Source organism: Otolemur garnettii, unplaced genomic scaffold (genome assembly GCF_000181295.1).
Source record: "Otolemur garnettii isolate 467f Iridium unplaced genomic scaffold, OtoGar3 scaffold00035, whole genome shotgun sequence".
NCBI classification, from domain to species: Eukaryota; Metazoa; Chordata; class Mammalia; order Primates; family Galagidae; genus Otolemur; species Otolemur garnettii.
Window position 1 is genome coordinate 6,801,257 of NW_003852430.1, and position 13,561 is coordinate 6,814,817.

A 13,561-nucleotide genomic window follows, 5' to 3' on the forward strand; every position below is an offset into this window, starting at 1 on the left:
GGAGGGGCCTGGCTTTCCCCCCCGTAATGACTGTCTAAATGCAGGGTGAGAGTGGAGGGGCCTGGATTTCCCCCCCATAATGACTGTCTAAATGCAGGGCGAGAGTGGAGGGGCCTGGCTTTCCTCCTCTTCCTTCTTGACTCCTCCAATGGGCATTATCACAAGACACATCATATCCCCAGATAAATGAAGACAAATCCTATCAAACTACTCCATGCTCTAAATTTTAAATATGCTAAATCTCTCAAGATATGAGGATCATTGGATTTTTGTCGGTTTTTGAGGAGCAATTATTGTGCGTATGTGTGTATATATTTTATTTTTATTTATTTATTTATTTATTTTTTTTGAGACGGAGCCTCAAGCTATCCCCCTGGGTAGAGTGCCATGGCATCACGCTCACAGCAACTTCTAACTCCTGGGCTCAAGCGAGTCTCCTGCCTCAGCCTCCCAAGTAGCTGGGACCACAGGCGCCTGCCACAATGCCTAGCCATTTTTTGCTTGCAGCCATCATTGTTGTTTGGCGGGCCCAGGCTGGGGATTCGAACTGGCCACCTTAGGTGTATGTGGCTGGCGCCTTAGCCGCTTGAGCCACAGGCGCCGAGCCTTTATTTTTATTTTTTAAGGAGACAGTCTCATTCTGTCACCTGAGCTAGAGTGCTGGGGCATCAGCCTAGCTCACAGCAACCTCAACCACTCGGGGTCAAGTGATCCTTCTGCCTCAGTCTCTCAGGTAGCTGGGACTACAGGCATCCACTATATCACCCAGCTAATTTTTCTATTTTTAGTAGACATGGGGCCTACTCAGGTTAGTCTTGAACTACTGAGTTCAAGGGATCCCCTTGCCTCAGCCTTCCAGAGTGTTGATTACAGGCATGAGCCATGGTGCCCGGCCAGCAATTATTGTATAAAGGATAAGTACAGAGACTCTGGAAATAGTATTGTAGCTCAAATCCCAGCTCTACCAGTTTCTAGTTGTTTTATCTCTGGTAATTTCCTCATGTGCCTTAGCTTCTCCATCCATAAAACGGTAATAATATGAATAGCATATGCCTCCCAGGGTTTCTTAGCGAACTAAATGACTAAAGTCATGACTTTATATGTGCATAATGTATGTTTAACTAACATTCATGGCGTATTAGAGCTGTAAGTCCTTGGTACACCTTATTTCAGCCCAGCGGAAATCCATGGTTTTAGGTTTCCTGCTGGCTCAATATCAAACATGTGCCTATATTTTTGTTTATTTGATTTCCTTTTGTTTTGTTTTTCTCTGGAGCCTGGGAGAGATGGTCCACATAGATACAACCGAGGTTCAAAGGCACTCAATGCCCTGGGGGGCACTGGTCCCTGGGTACATGCCCCGCTATCCCTGTCCTTTGATTCTCAAGTGTCTTCAGCATGGCTCCCTAGACTGTCCCCAATGACAATGAGCCCCCGTTTCCCACAGGATTGTCATCTCCTGAGTGTCTCCTTTATTACCCACCTTTTCTCTTTTCCTTCTTTTAACACCTTTTATTTTGTTTCTGGGGAATGTCTCTTTAATAAATTATCTCCACCCAAATCCATGCTTTAGGCCCTGCTTTCCTCAGAACAAAACCTAGGGTAGGCGTTACATCATTCAGTTCAGTTTGAGTCACATCTGTGATCTTATCCAACACCTTCTAGACTCACTGCCTTTTCCTCTCTGTTGTTACCATCAGTTTCTTTTCTCCCATATCTCAGATGTTTGATGTTAAAATTTCACCGTGTGCTTTTGTACTCCACCTGGTGTTTCAGTTTGTCTGTGCCTCCTCTTCTCTGTCCCTGGTATTACACTGAGTATCCACATTAAGCCCTGTTGTGTGTCCTCACACTTTATTTTCCAAGCTTCATTGTATCTGATTTAACTGAACCCTCTTGGCTATTGTATCACCCTTCTATTAATAGAAACAAAGCCTCCTTTAATTTTACTTCTTTATACTAGTCACCTATGTATTTTTACTCACAGCAAATAGGCTGAGTCTTAAGAAAGTTCTGCAAATCCATGTAAACTCTATAAATACCCCATTCTTCAATTTATCTGAAAATAGAAGAAAACCACTGGAAATCACAAAACATAAAAAGCTCATAGTTTGAAAGACAGTTGTGAAGTATTTCTCATTTTTTGCTTATTTTTGTTGGAAAGTTTCATTTCCTTTTTATGTTTTGGAAGAAGTTAGATTTAGAAGTTAGATGTAGAAATTTTCTTCCCAAGTTACTAGGTTAGTGTGTTGTTTTGTAAAGCCATCATATTCGGTCCTCAGCTATCCTCTAGGTGGATAAGTGTATTTTTCTGCCAAGAGTCCAAGGGCAGTGACTTTTAAGATCTGAAAGCACTTGAAAAGGTCAAAGCACACTCCTGGGGTTGCGGGAGATAGAGGGCAGTCATCAATGTCATGCAGTCATTTTGTTAATCTCTCTGTTTTTACATTTAGTGCCAGTAGAGCATCTTGGGAAGAAACAGCATCTATGCTCAAAATATGAGAACAGTTATAAGCAGCAAATGTCTGGCCTTCTTCAAATAGGTGCTGATGAGCACAGCACCAGTGTGAAGACTGCATCTAAAGAAAGTACTCTTGCTTTGGGCCACACTTAATTTGATAATCATATAGTAATTCCAGTAATGATAATGGTGCTGATTAGACTTTCGTTAAGTAACTTGACTTCCTTGAAGTTCTTTTCTTTTTTTTTCCCCCAAGACTCAACAGATTTCAATAACTTTCTGAATTATGCATTTCAGAAATGGGAAGAATGTATTAGATACATCTTGGATATAATGACATATAATTACAGTCTAATGTTCCTCTTCACATAAATCATCCATCTAACTATAACTATAGCTTCAAAATGGTCACAAATGATCAGCTGCATTTATGATAAGAAAGAGATGGTAAAGAAATTTAAATAAAATCAAGATGGACATATATGCTTATTTTTGCTTCATGTCTCTAGAACTTATAATCAATCTTTCCATAGATAATGAAAAAGTATAATTGTTTATTACATATTCAAAGTATATCAATAGAAATTGTTATAACACCTTTAAGAAAAAGTTATATCAGCAATATACTAGTATCTTTTCCCAGACTAAAACCCAGCAATTTGTGTACACAGAGCTTAATCTGGTAGCTTTTGGAATTGATCAAACAGTATGATCTCATAAACTTCAAGCTGGGCAGTGCCAATGTTATTATAAATCATTTGTGGGGACTACTGTTCACTGTAATATCTTGAAATTCTTGGTATCCAATAGCCCACTTTATTAAAAGATAAGAGTATAATATGGGAATTTTTCAGACAGTGAATGGTGCCTTCTGTATACACAATGATTTATTCAACTTACTAAACAACTTATCTGAAGTTGGTTATACTATATGTCATATTATGGTACACTATCTCATAATATATCATATATGATATTTGTATAGTATCTAAACAATGTTATAGTCAAGGATCACGAGCTCACTGTGAAGAATGAGATGCATTTGAGGTTGGTATCATGGCATGAGCATGTTGTCAAAAAACTGGACTTGGTTGGTTGGTTTTTCTTTTGTTTTTTTTATTGTTGGGGGTTCATTGAGAGTACAAAAGAACCAGGTTACATTGATTGCATTTTAGGTAAAGTCCCTCTTATAATTGTGTCCCTTCCCCAAAAGGTGTGTCACACACTGTGACCCCCACACTCCTTTTCCCTCCTTCCCACTAGCTGCTCTCCTCTTTCCCCACCCCCTACCATGGACTAGATCCTTAATTGTCCTCATACCAGAATTGAGTACATGGGATTCTTGTTTCTCCATTCTTGTGATGCTTTACTAAGAATAATGTGTTCCACTTCCATCCAAGTTAATACAAAAGATGTGACATCACTATCTTTTTTAATGGCTGAATAGTGTTCCATGGTATACGTATATCACAGCTAGTTAATCCATTTCTGGGTTGGTGGGCATTTAGGCTGTTTCCACATTTTGGTGATTATAAATTGAGCTGTAATAAACAGTCTAGTGCAAGTGTCCTTATCATAAAAGGATTTTTTTCCCTTCTGGGTAGATGCCCAGAAATGGGATTACAGGATCAAATGGAAGGTCTAGTTTGAGTTCTTTGACAGTTCTCCATATTTCCTTCCAAAAAGGTTGGCTTAGCTTGAAGTCCCACTAACAGTGTAAAAGTGTTCCCTTCTCTCCATATCCATGCCAGCATCTGGAGTTTTGAGATTTTGTAATGTGGGCCATTCTTTCTGGGATTAGATGGTATCTCAGGGTGGTTTTGATTTGCATTTCTCTAATAATTAGGGCCGATGAGCATTTTTTCATATGTTTGTTAGCCATTCGTCTGTCTTCTTTAGAAAAGATTTTATTCATCTCTCTTGACCATTGAGGTAAGGGATTGTTGCCTTTTTTCATATTGATTAATTTGAGTTCTCTATAGATCCTAGTTATCAAAGCTTTTGTCTGATTCAAAATATGCAAATATCCTTACCCATTGTGTAAGTTGTCTGTTTGCTTTGGTTGTTGTCTCCTTAGCTATACAGAAACTTTTCAGTTTAATTAAGTCCCATTTGTTTATTTTTGTTGCAGGTGCAATTGCCATGGAAGTCTTCTTCATAAAGTCTTTCCCCAGGCCAATATGTTTAAGTGTTTTTCCCATGCTTTCTTTGAGGATTTTTATCATTTCATGTCTTAAATTTAGGTATTTTATACATCTTGAATCAATGTTTGTGACTGAAGAAAGGTGAGGGTCCAATTTCAGTTTTTACATGTTGATATCCAGTTCTTCTAGAATCATTTACTGAATACAGATTCTTACGCCCAGTGTAAGTTCTTGTTTGGTTTATCAAAGATTAGGTGGCTGTAAAATGTTAGTTTCATTTCCTAGTTTTCCATTCAATTCCAGATGTCTATGTCTTCATTTTTGTACCATGCTGTTTTGAAAACTATGGCCTTGTAGTATAGTGTAAAGGCTGATGCCCCTGGCTTCGTTTTTATTACTAAGAACTCCCTTAGCTATATGGGATTTTCTCTGGTTCCATACAAAATGCAGAATCCTTTTTTCCAAGTCTTGAAAGTACAATGTTGGTACTTTAATAGGGATGGCATTGAATTGGTAGATTGCTTTGGGAAGTATAGACAGTTTTACAATGTTGATTCTTCCTACCCACAAGCGGTATGTTCTTCCATTTGTTAATGTCCTCTGCTATCTCCTTTCTTAGGTTTTCATAATTTTCTTTAAAGAGGTCCTTCACCTCTTTTGTTAGGTATATTCCTAGGTATTTCATTTTCTTTGAAACTATGGTGAAGGTAGTTGTATCCTTAATTAGCTTCTCATCTTGGCTGTTACTGGCGTAAACAAAGGCTAATGACTTGTGGACATTGATTTTATATCCTGAGACATTACTGTATTTTTTGATGACTTCCAGGAGTCTTGTGGTTTAGTCTTTGGGGTTCTCTAAGTATAAGATCATATCATCAGCAAAGAGGGAGAGTTTGACCTCCCCTACTCTCATTTGGATGCCCTTTATTTCCTTGTCTTGCCTAATTGTATTGGCTAGAACTTCCAGCACTACGTTGAATAGTAGTGGTGATAGAGGACAACCATGTCTGGTTCCATTTCTAAGTGGAAAAGCTTTCAGTTTTACTTCATCTAGTAAAATATTAGGTATGGTTTGTTATAGATGGCTTCAATCAGTTTAAGAAATGTGACACCTATGCCTATACTCCTCAGTGTTCTAATTAAAAAAGGATGCTGGATTTTATTGAATGCTTTTTCTACATCTATTGAGAGGATCACATAGTCTTTGGTTTTACTTCTGTTGATATGGTGAATAACGTTTATGGACTTGCGTAGGTTAAACTAGCCTTGCATCCCTGGGATAAAACCTACTTGATGATGATGTATGACTTTTTTGATGAGAAGCTGTAGTCTAATGGCTAGGATTTTGTTGAGAAATTTTGCATCTATATTCATTAGTGAAATTTGTCTGAAATTCTCCTTTTTAGTTGGGTCTTTTCCTATTTTTGGTATCAGGGTGATGTTTGCTTCATAGAACGTGTTGGGGAAGATTCTTTCCTCCTCAATTTTTTGGAGTAATTTTTGCAGTATAGGAATAAGCTCTTTTTTGAAGATTTGATAGAATTCTGGTGGGAAGCCATCTGGACCAAGGTATTTTTTGTTGGGAGATTTTTTATTGTTTCTTTGATCTCAGTGCTTGAAACTAGTCAGTTCAGGAGATCTACTTCTTCCTGGCTAAGTCTAGGGAGAGGGTGTGATTCCAGATATTGATCCATTTCCTTCACATTGTCAAATTTCTGGGAGTAGAGTTTCATTCTACTCTAATCTCTTATATCTCTGTGACACCTGTTATTTCCCCTTTATCATTTCTGATTGAGGTTACTGGAGTTTTTACTTTTCTATTTCTAGTTAGCATGGCCAAAGGTTTATCTACTTTATTTTTTTTGAAAAACCAACTCCTTGTTTCATTAATTTTCTGAATGATTCTTCTGTTTTCAATTTCATTAATCTCTGATTTAATTTTGGAAATTTCTTTTCTTCTGCTGGGTTTAGGTTTAGATTGTTCTTCTTTTTTCAGTTCCATAAGACAGCTTGTGATTTTGTTGATGTGCTCTCTTTCTGTTTTTCAAATGTAGGCATCTAAAGTGAAAAATTTTCCTCTCAGAACAGCTTTTTCAGTATCCCACAGGTTTTGGTAGCTTGTGTCTTTATTATAGGTATGCTCAAGGAAGTTAAAGATTTCCTCTTTTAGTTCATCCTGCATCCAACTGTCATTCAGCATAAGGTTGTTTAATTCCCATGCCTTTGTATAGGGTTGAACATTCTTGTTGGAGTGGAGTTCCACCTTTAATGCCTTGTGGTTTGAGAAGATACAAGGTAAAAATTCAATTCTTCTGATTCTGTTGAGATTTGTTTTGTGTCCTAGGATATGATCAATTTTGGAGAACATTCCATGTGCCGATGAGAAGAACATATATTCTTTAGCTTTAGTATAGAGTGTTCTATACATGTCTATCAAGCAAAGTTGTTCTAGGGTCATAGTTGTTCTCCTACTGCCCTTGCAGCTTTGTTTAGTTTCTGTTTAGAGGATCTGTCCAGCTCTGTAGGAGGAGTGTTAAAGTCCTTTGCTATTATGGTGTTATGGGATATAACATTGCTCAGTCTAATTAAGGACTGCTTCAGGAACCTGGGAGCAGTTAAGTTGGGTGCATAAATATTTAGAATTAAAATGTCTTCTTTTTGTATTTTTCCCTTGACCAATATGAAGCATCCATCTTTGTCTTTTTTTTTTTACTTTAGTCGCTTTAAATCCACATGTATCTGAAAATAAGATTCCAATCCCTCTTTTCTTCTGAATTCCATTTGCCTGAAAAATTGTCTTCTATCTCTTAACTCTAAGGTTTAATTTGTCCTTTGAGGCTAGGTGTGTTTCCTGCAGACAGCAAATGGATGGTTTGTGTTTTTTTAACCAAACAGCAAATCTATGCCTCTTCAGTGGGGAATTCAAAGCATTAACATTTATTGGGATAATTGATAAGTGTGGTGGAGTTCTATTCATCTTATTTTGTGAAAGTCCATTGCTTAGTTTTATCTTTTGCATCATTGCGGAAGCTAGGTTTTGTCCTTTAGTTTCTGGGTACTTACTTTGCTGGTGGTCAATTGTGATGGTCAGTGTGTAGAATAGGTTGAAGCATTTCCTGTAGAACTGATCTTGTTGAGGCAAACTTCCTCAATGTTTGTATATCAGTAAAAGATTTGGGCTAGTAAGTGTTTTGTTTAAGTAGATTACCATTGTCTTCTTGCTTGAAAAGTTGCATTTGAGAAGTCTGCAGTCACCCTGATGGATTTTCTCCTATAGGTTAATTGGTGCTTACTCCTGGCAGCTTGCAGAATCTTTTCTTTTGTCTTGACTTTGGTCTGGTTCATCACAATGTGTCTTGGAGAAGCTCTATTTGAGTTGAGGCAACCTAGGGTTTGATATCCCTCTGAAGAGAGTGTGTCAGAATCCTTAGTGACATTTGGGAAATTTTTATTTATAATATTTTCTAGTATGGCTTCCATTCCTCTGGGGTGTTCTTCTTCTCCTTGTGGACACCTATAACTCATATGTTTGAATGCTTAATGTCATCCCATAATTCTTTCAGTGAATGTTGTGCTTTCTCTGTTTCTTTTTCTGCCTCTTAAAGTATCTGAGAAGCTTTGTCTTCTACCTCTGAGATTCTTTCTTCTGCATGATCTAATCTTTTATCGATACTTTCTATTGCATCTTTAAGTTCTCTAATTGACTCTTTTAATTCCTTCAGCTCTGCTATATCCTTTCTATATTCTTTATATCATTCATCTCTTATTTGGTTCTGTGTTTGGATTTCCTTTTGGTTATTTTCCACTTTCTCAGCATTTTTCTTCATTGTTTTTATCAGCTGTATTTTAAATTCCCTTCCTGTCATTTATAACATTTCTTTATAGGTGGAATCCTCTGCAGTAGCTACCTCATAGTCCCATTTGGCGGGGGTAGGGTTGCTCTGGTCTGTTTTTTCATGTTGCCAGGATTTTTCTGCAGTTTCTTCCTCATGAGTATTTTATTTTGTCTGTTTCCTTGCCCTAATTTTTCTTTCACTTCTTCTTGCTTTTTAAGTTACTGTGCCTCTGACCTAAGGTGTTAATGAGTCCTTTTGGTATAGGACTGAAAGGATGAGAAGATTGAAGAACAAGAAGGAAAAAAAGATAATAAAAAGAAAATAAAGAAGAGAAAGGAAAGTGGATGAATAAAATGGAAGATTGACAAGGAGAAGAGAGCACAGAAAGAGGGAGACAGGAGTAATAAAGGTGTAGAGTAGGATATTTAGACCCACACCTTAAAAACTTCCCAACCCCTGGGTGTGCTGGGTTGTGTGGTTCCCTTGAGGTCTGCAGCACTGCCAGCCTGAACAGACACAGTACCCCACTCTACCAAATACAGAGGAAAAACAAAAATATTATAAATCCAACCAAACAAAAAACCTTACAGGATAAAATTGGGGGAAAAGACAAATAACAGGAGCAGAAACCCTCACAAAAATGAAGTTCTTATTATTGAAGAAGACAACAATGAAAAATTATATTTACACTTAGGAAAATGAAGAAAAAGAAAGAAAAAAATCTAGCGGGTAAAAGTTGAAATTTAAAAAAGGAGAAGAAACCCCAAAGCACTATAGATATATAGTGTTGAATATCCCCTGGGCAACCGATAATCTTCTGGGGTATGAGATGCTAATCACAATGCTGATACAGCTGTATAAGATGGAGACTGGAGGCCTCTGCTGACTTCTTTGCCCTCAAAACCCACAGGGTTGAGAGTCTGAATCTCTATCCTCAACCCACTTTTGGCTAAGCAGGGGGTTTCCAAGGAAAGCTTGTGTCACTGGGAATCTCTCTGGAAGTGGCTGCCCACTTATCAGGCATGCTAAAACCAGCCTTACTCTAAGCCCCTGAGGGCTGAGGCTGCAAGACAGCTCTCCTACTGCCAAACACTAAAAGCTATGCTCTTTCCCGGCATCTTAGTCCCAATCTCTGGGCACTGTTCAAAGTCACTAGATCACTCAGCCAAGGTCTCCCAACACGGACCTTCCTCTGGGTCCCTGAGGGAGAAGCCTATAGGGCAACTTCCTGAGGGCAAAGCCTATAGGGCAACTCTCCCTGAATGGCTGTGCACGGCCCACAGCCAAAGAATGAAAGTTCTGTTCCAGCCCAGCACTCACTCCCAAACTCTGCACACTGCTCAAAGTCACTTACTCACTGGCCCACAGTCTCCCAAGGTAATTCAATCAAGTGCCCAAGTCCAAGAAAACAAAACAACCCACAGGGAAGGCCTCCCCTGTCTGCAATCTCTCTGTTGCTGTAGCTAAAGCTGCAGCAGGCGCCAAGGCCTCAGACTGAACGCAAGCAGTTGCCATTTCTCTACTGCTTTTGTCCTCCTCCTGGGGTCAAGAAGTCTCCTGTTACCTCCTTGTATCCCCAGAGAGATGTTTCTGGACAGAGCCCACAAGCCAGAGGTGCCTGGAGTCTTCTCTCCCCAAACTTTCTGACCCTGGTTGCAAAGAAGCTGTTTCTCGGCTGCCATCTTGGTCTGGCCCCACTTGGTTGATTTTTCTATCTTTGACACAACCACATAAACATTTCAGACACATTTATTTCTATTTGCTACCATATAGTCTCTTTAATAGCCATTGGTATCTTAGAGACTTAATATTTTACTTCTAAGAATCTCTTACTCAATTTAAAATTTTTTTTAAAAAGTATATAATTCAACATTTTTTGATTTTTTATGACCTAGAAAGGCTGAATTTACTTTTGAAGGGATAGAGTACTAAATATTGAATCTTATTCTTCCATTTTCTATTTTTACCAATTGAGCAATTTAAAATTTAGCATAATATAAATTGTTTATTATTTCTAAACATTAGTTTTTTTTCTGTATAGTATAAATTCCTTCCTATATTTTCGAATTTAAGCTGAAATATTGACTTTTGACCCATAGAAAAACACAACCATTTGAAATTTTATAGAAGGTTATGTACTTACACTATTTAATTCATTTCAGTATATAGTATTAAGACCATCTCTTTTTATAGCAAACAATAGCTTTTTATTTTACTATATGAATTTTACCACATATGTGGAGTCACATGAACTTCCTAAAGGTTGATATTTTGCTTTACTTGTACTTAAGCCTAGAAAGCAATCAAATTTTCCACTATTTTCTGTATCTGTAACTAAGGAAATCAGTACATATAAAAATTTGAATTAAATTTTTCATATTCAAACATGTATCTTCTCTAAATAACTAACTTATATGTGATAGATAACAGTGGTTTTTACACAAGAGTTGCATATTGGCCAGATATTCCAGAAATTAATGGAGGTTATATAAGCTATATGATTAATATTCCACTCACTGTTCAGTTATATATTTTGCAACTCATAAGTTTAATATTATGTGTAGACTTAGGTAAAGACTAGAAAAAATACAGCGGGGCACAATGGCTCATGCTTATAATCCTAGCACTCTGGAAGGCCGAGGCAAGTAGATTGTTTCAGCTCAGGAGTTCTAGATTATCCTGAGAAAGAGTGACATCTCATGTCTATTAAAAATAGAAAAAAACTAGTTGGCGTTGTGGTGGGTGCCTGTAGTTCTAGCAACTTGGGAGGCTGAGGCAAGAGGATCACTTGAGCCCAGGAGTTAGAGGTTGCTGTGAGCTATGATGGCACTTGGCATTCTAGCCTGGGGCAACAGAGTGAAACTCTGTCTCAAAAAAAAACCAAATTGATTTTTTTTAAAATGTTTTTAAAAATATAAAAAATACAAATTCATTCCCAGAAATACAGTGGATAAGAAATACAGTGAACATTTTTTTAATATATTAAAAATAATGGACAAAATACTATATTGAAAACATATACATTTTAAATTATATAGATTAGTGGATACAAAGAGAAAAAAATTCCTCAGGAGCCATGAAATAATTAGGAAGTGTGAAGTCCAGAAAGTGTGTTAAGAACTCCAACTTTTTCCTCAGAAGCTCTATGTATAAATGCTGCCTAATGCTTAATTTTTAATAGGCAAATATTCCCATTAACAGTAAAGTAAATACCAGATAAAAAAGTCCCATAAAACGTTGCAACCCCTTTTAGTATGACACATTAGCAGTTGAGTAGGAAATACAATCTAAGCAATTAAAAACAGTAGAAATACCTTCCTGAAACAGTCTTACCTTTGAGTGAGACAGAAATGTCTCCCTTCATACAGCTTTGGGGCCTGTACTCACAGTTATCAACTGCTGCAGAGCCCCATAAGCCAAACCTTGGTTACACAGACTCGTTGGCAGTGCTCCCAGATGCCTGGGAGGTATGAATGTATATTAACTTGGGACTTTAAACAAGGCCTCGGTGTGGGTCCAAGGGTTCTGTGCTTGCACCTCATCAATCATATGAGAGAATAAGCCATCATAAGCATAACTCAGCATAAACATGAACGTTTAGTATAATATCCAGAAAAATTGCATGTATCAGAAGGACAGGGTGATGTATGTGTGTTTGATATGTTTGCACAGATAGACGTGGGCGATAGAGAAGGAGAAACATGAGACAATAGAATTTGACTGAAATGGATTACAGAACTTTTAGAAGATACAATCATCAAAACAAAGAATTCAAAGATTAGATTAAAAGAAGTAAACTGGAGGGAAAAGGTGAGAAATTACACTGAATCTTGCCAATGAGAAGAATATAGGAGTGTTTAAAAGATACAGGGGAAAGAGGGAAATAGTTCTCAAAATGAGGTATCAGGTAGATTGAGAAGAATTTTCAAAATTTCAAAAGCTTCCAGAATTGATGAAAAATGCTCGCCCACAGATATCGTAAATATTAAAAATCCAAAGTAGAACGAGTGAAAATAAATCCACACTTAGACGTTTCATGGTAAAAACAGTAGGACATTAAAGAGGATTTTTTAATTTTTTGACACAGAGTCTCACTTTGTCGCCCTGGGTAGAGTGCCACGGCATGACAGCTCACAGTAACCTCAATCTCTGAGACTCAAGAGATCGTCTTGCTTTAGCTTTCCAAGATGAGAAGGTTTTAAAAGCAACCAGAGAGTCACAAATTCTCTACCAGCAGAGATTAGACTTGTGGCTAATTTCTCAATAGCAACAGTAAACAAAAGATTTGAAGACACAGAAATGTATAGATAGTCAAAATACTTTTCCCTAAGAAAGTGAAACAAAAGTGTTTTAGACAAATAAAAACTGAGAAACATTATTAACAGATTGAGAAAATTAACTTGTAAATTTCTAAATTTCTCCTATTTCAAATAAGAGAAAATTCAACCAAATGGGGTTTTCAAGTAGAAAGATATGATGAAGTAAGAAGTTAGAAAACAAATGAGTAAATCTAAAGAAAAATATAGCACATGAAACACTAAATTCACTATCTAAATTCAGGAATAAAAGGAACAATTACTGAAAAATAGTTTATGTTTTCAGAGAGAGATTAGAATTAATGCAATCTGAGTTCCATGTGTTATACAGGAAGCACTTTAAAATGCTGATACACTGTATAGTTTGGTAAGTATAATACATGCTGGCCCAAATTTATAAAGGTCCCCCCAATCTTTAATTTATTATAATGTATAAGAAATTTTAGGAATATTGCTGGAAATGATACTAATATACAAATACATTAATTAAATCGCTAATAATAAAAATGAACATTGTTAATAATGTCAATAATTTTTTTGAAGTTATCATATTTTTTTAATTAAATGTTAGCTGTGTTCATTAATGCAATCATGGGGTTCAGTGTGGTGTTTTCATATACAATTTGAAATATTTTCATCAAACTGGTTAACATAGACTTTATGTCATTTTCTTAGTTATTGTGTTAAAAAAGGAACAAGAATATAAGACACTTAGGCCAAAAAGGTGTGAAAGGCTTATATAGAAACATACTAAACTTTTTAAAGGGAATTAAAGAGGAGCTGAGTATGCAGAGGGATGTGCCG

The 13,561-nt window shown here is 36.9% G+C and overlaps 1 protein-coding gene across 2 annotated transcripts in view; it reads right to left on the reverse strand.

Annotated features, from left to right (window-relative positions):
- KHDRBS2 (KH RNA binding domain containing, signal transduction associated 2) overlaps positions 1-13,561 on the reverse strand; it is a 540,650-nt gene that overhangs the window by 162,038 nt on the left and 365,051 nt on the right. Inside the window, exon 7 of one of the 2 annotated variants that reach the window (XM_023513145.1) lies at positions 9,852-9,872. The exons of the other annotated variant lie outside the window; for it this stretch is intronic. Coding sequence (XP_023368913.1) covers positions 9,852-9,872 — 21 coding nt within the window. The remainder of the gene's footprint in view (positions 1-9,851; positions 9,873-13,561) is intronic. 2 annotated transcript variants of the gene reach the window in all.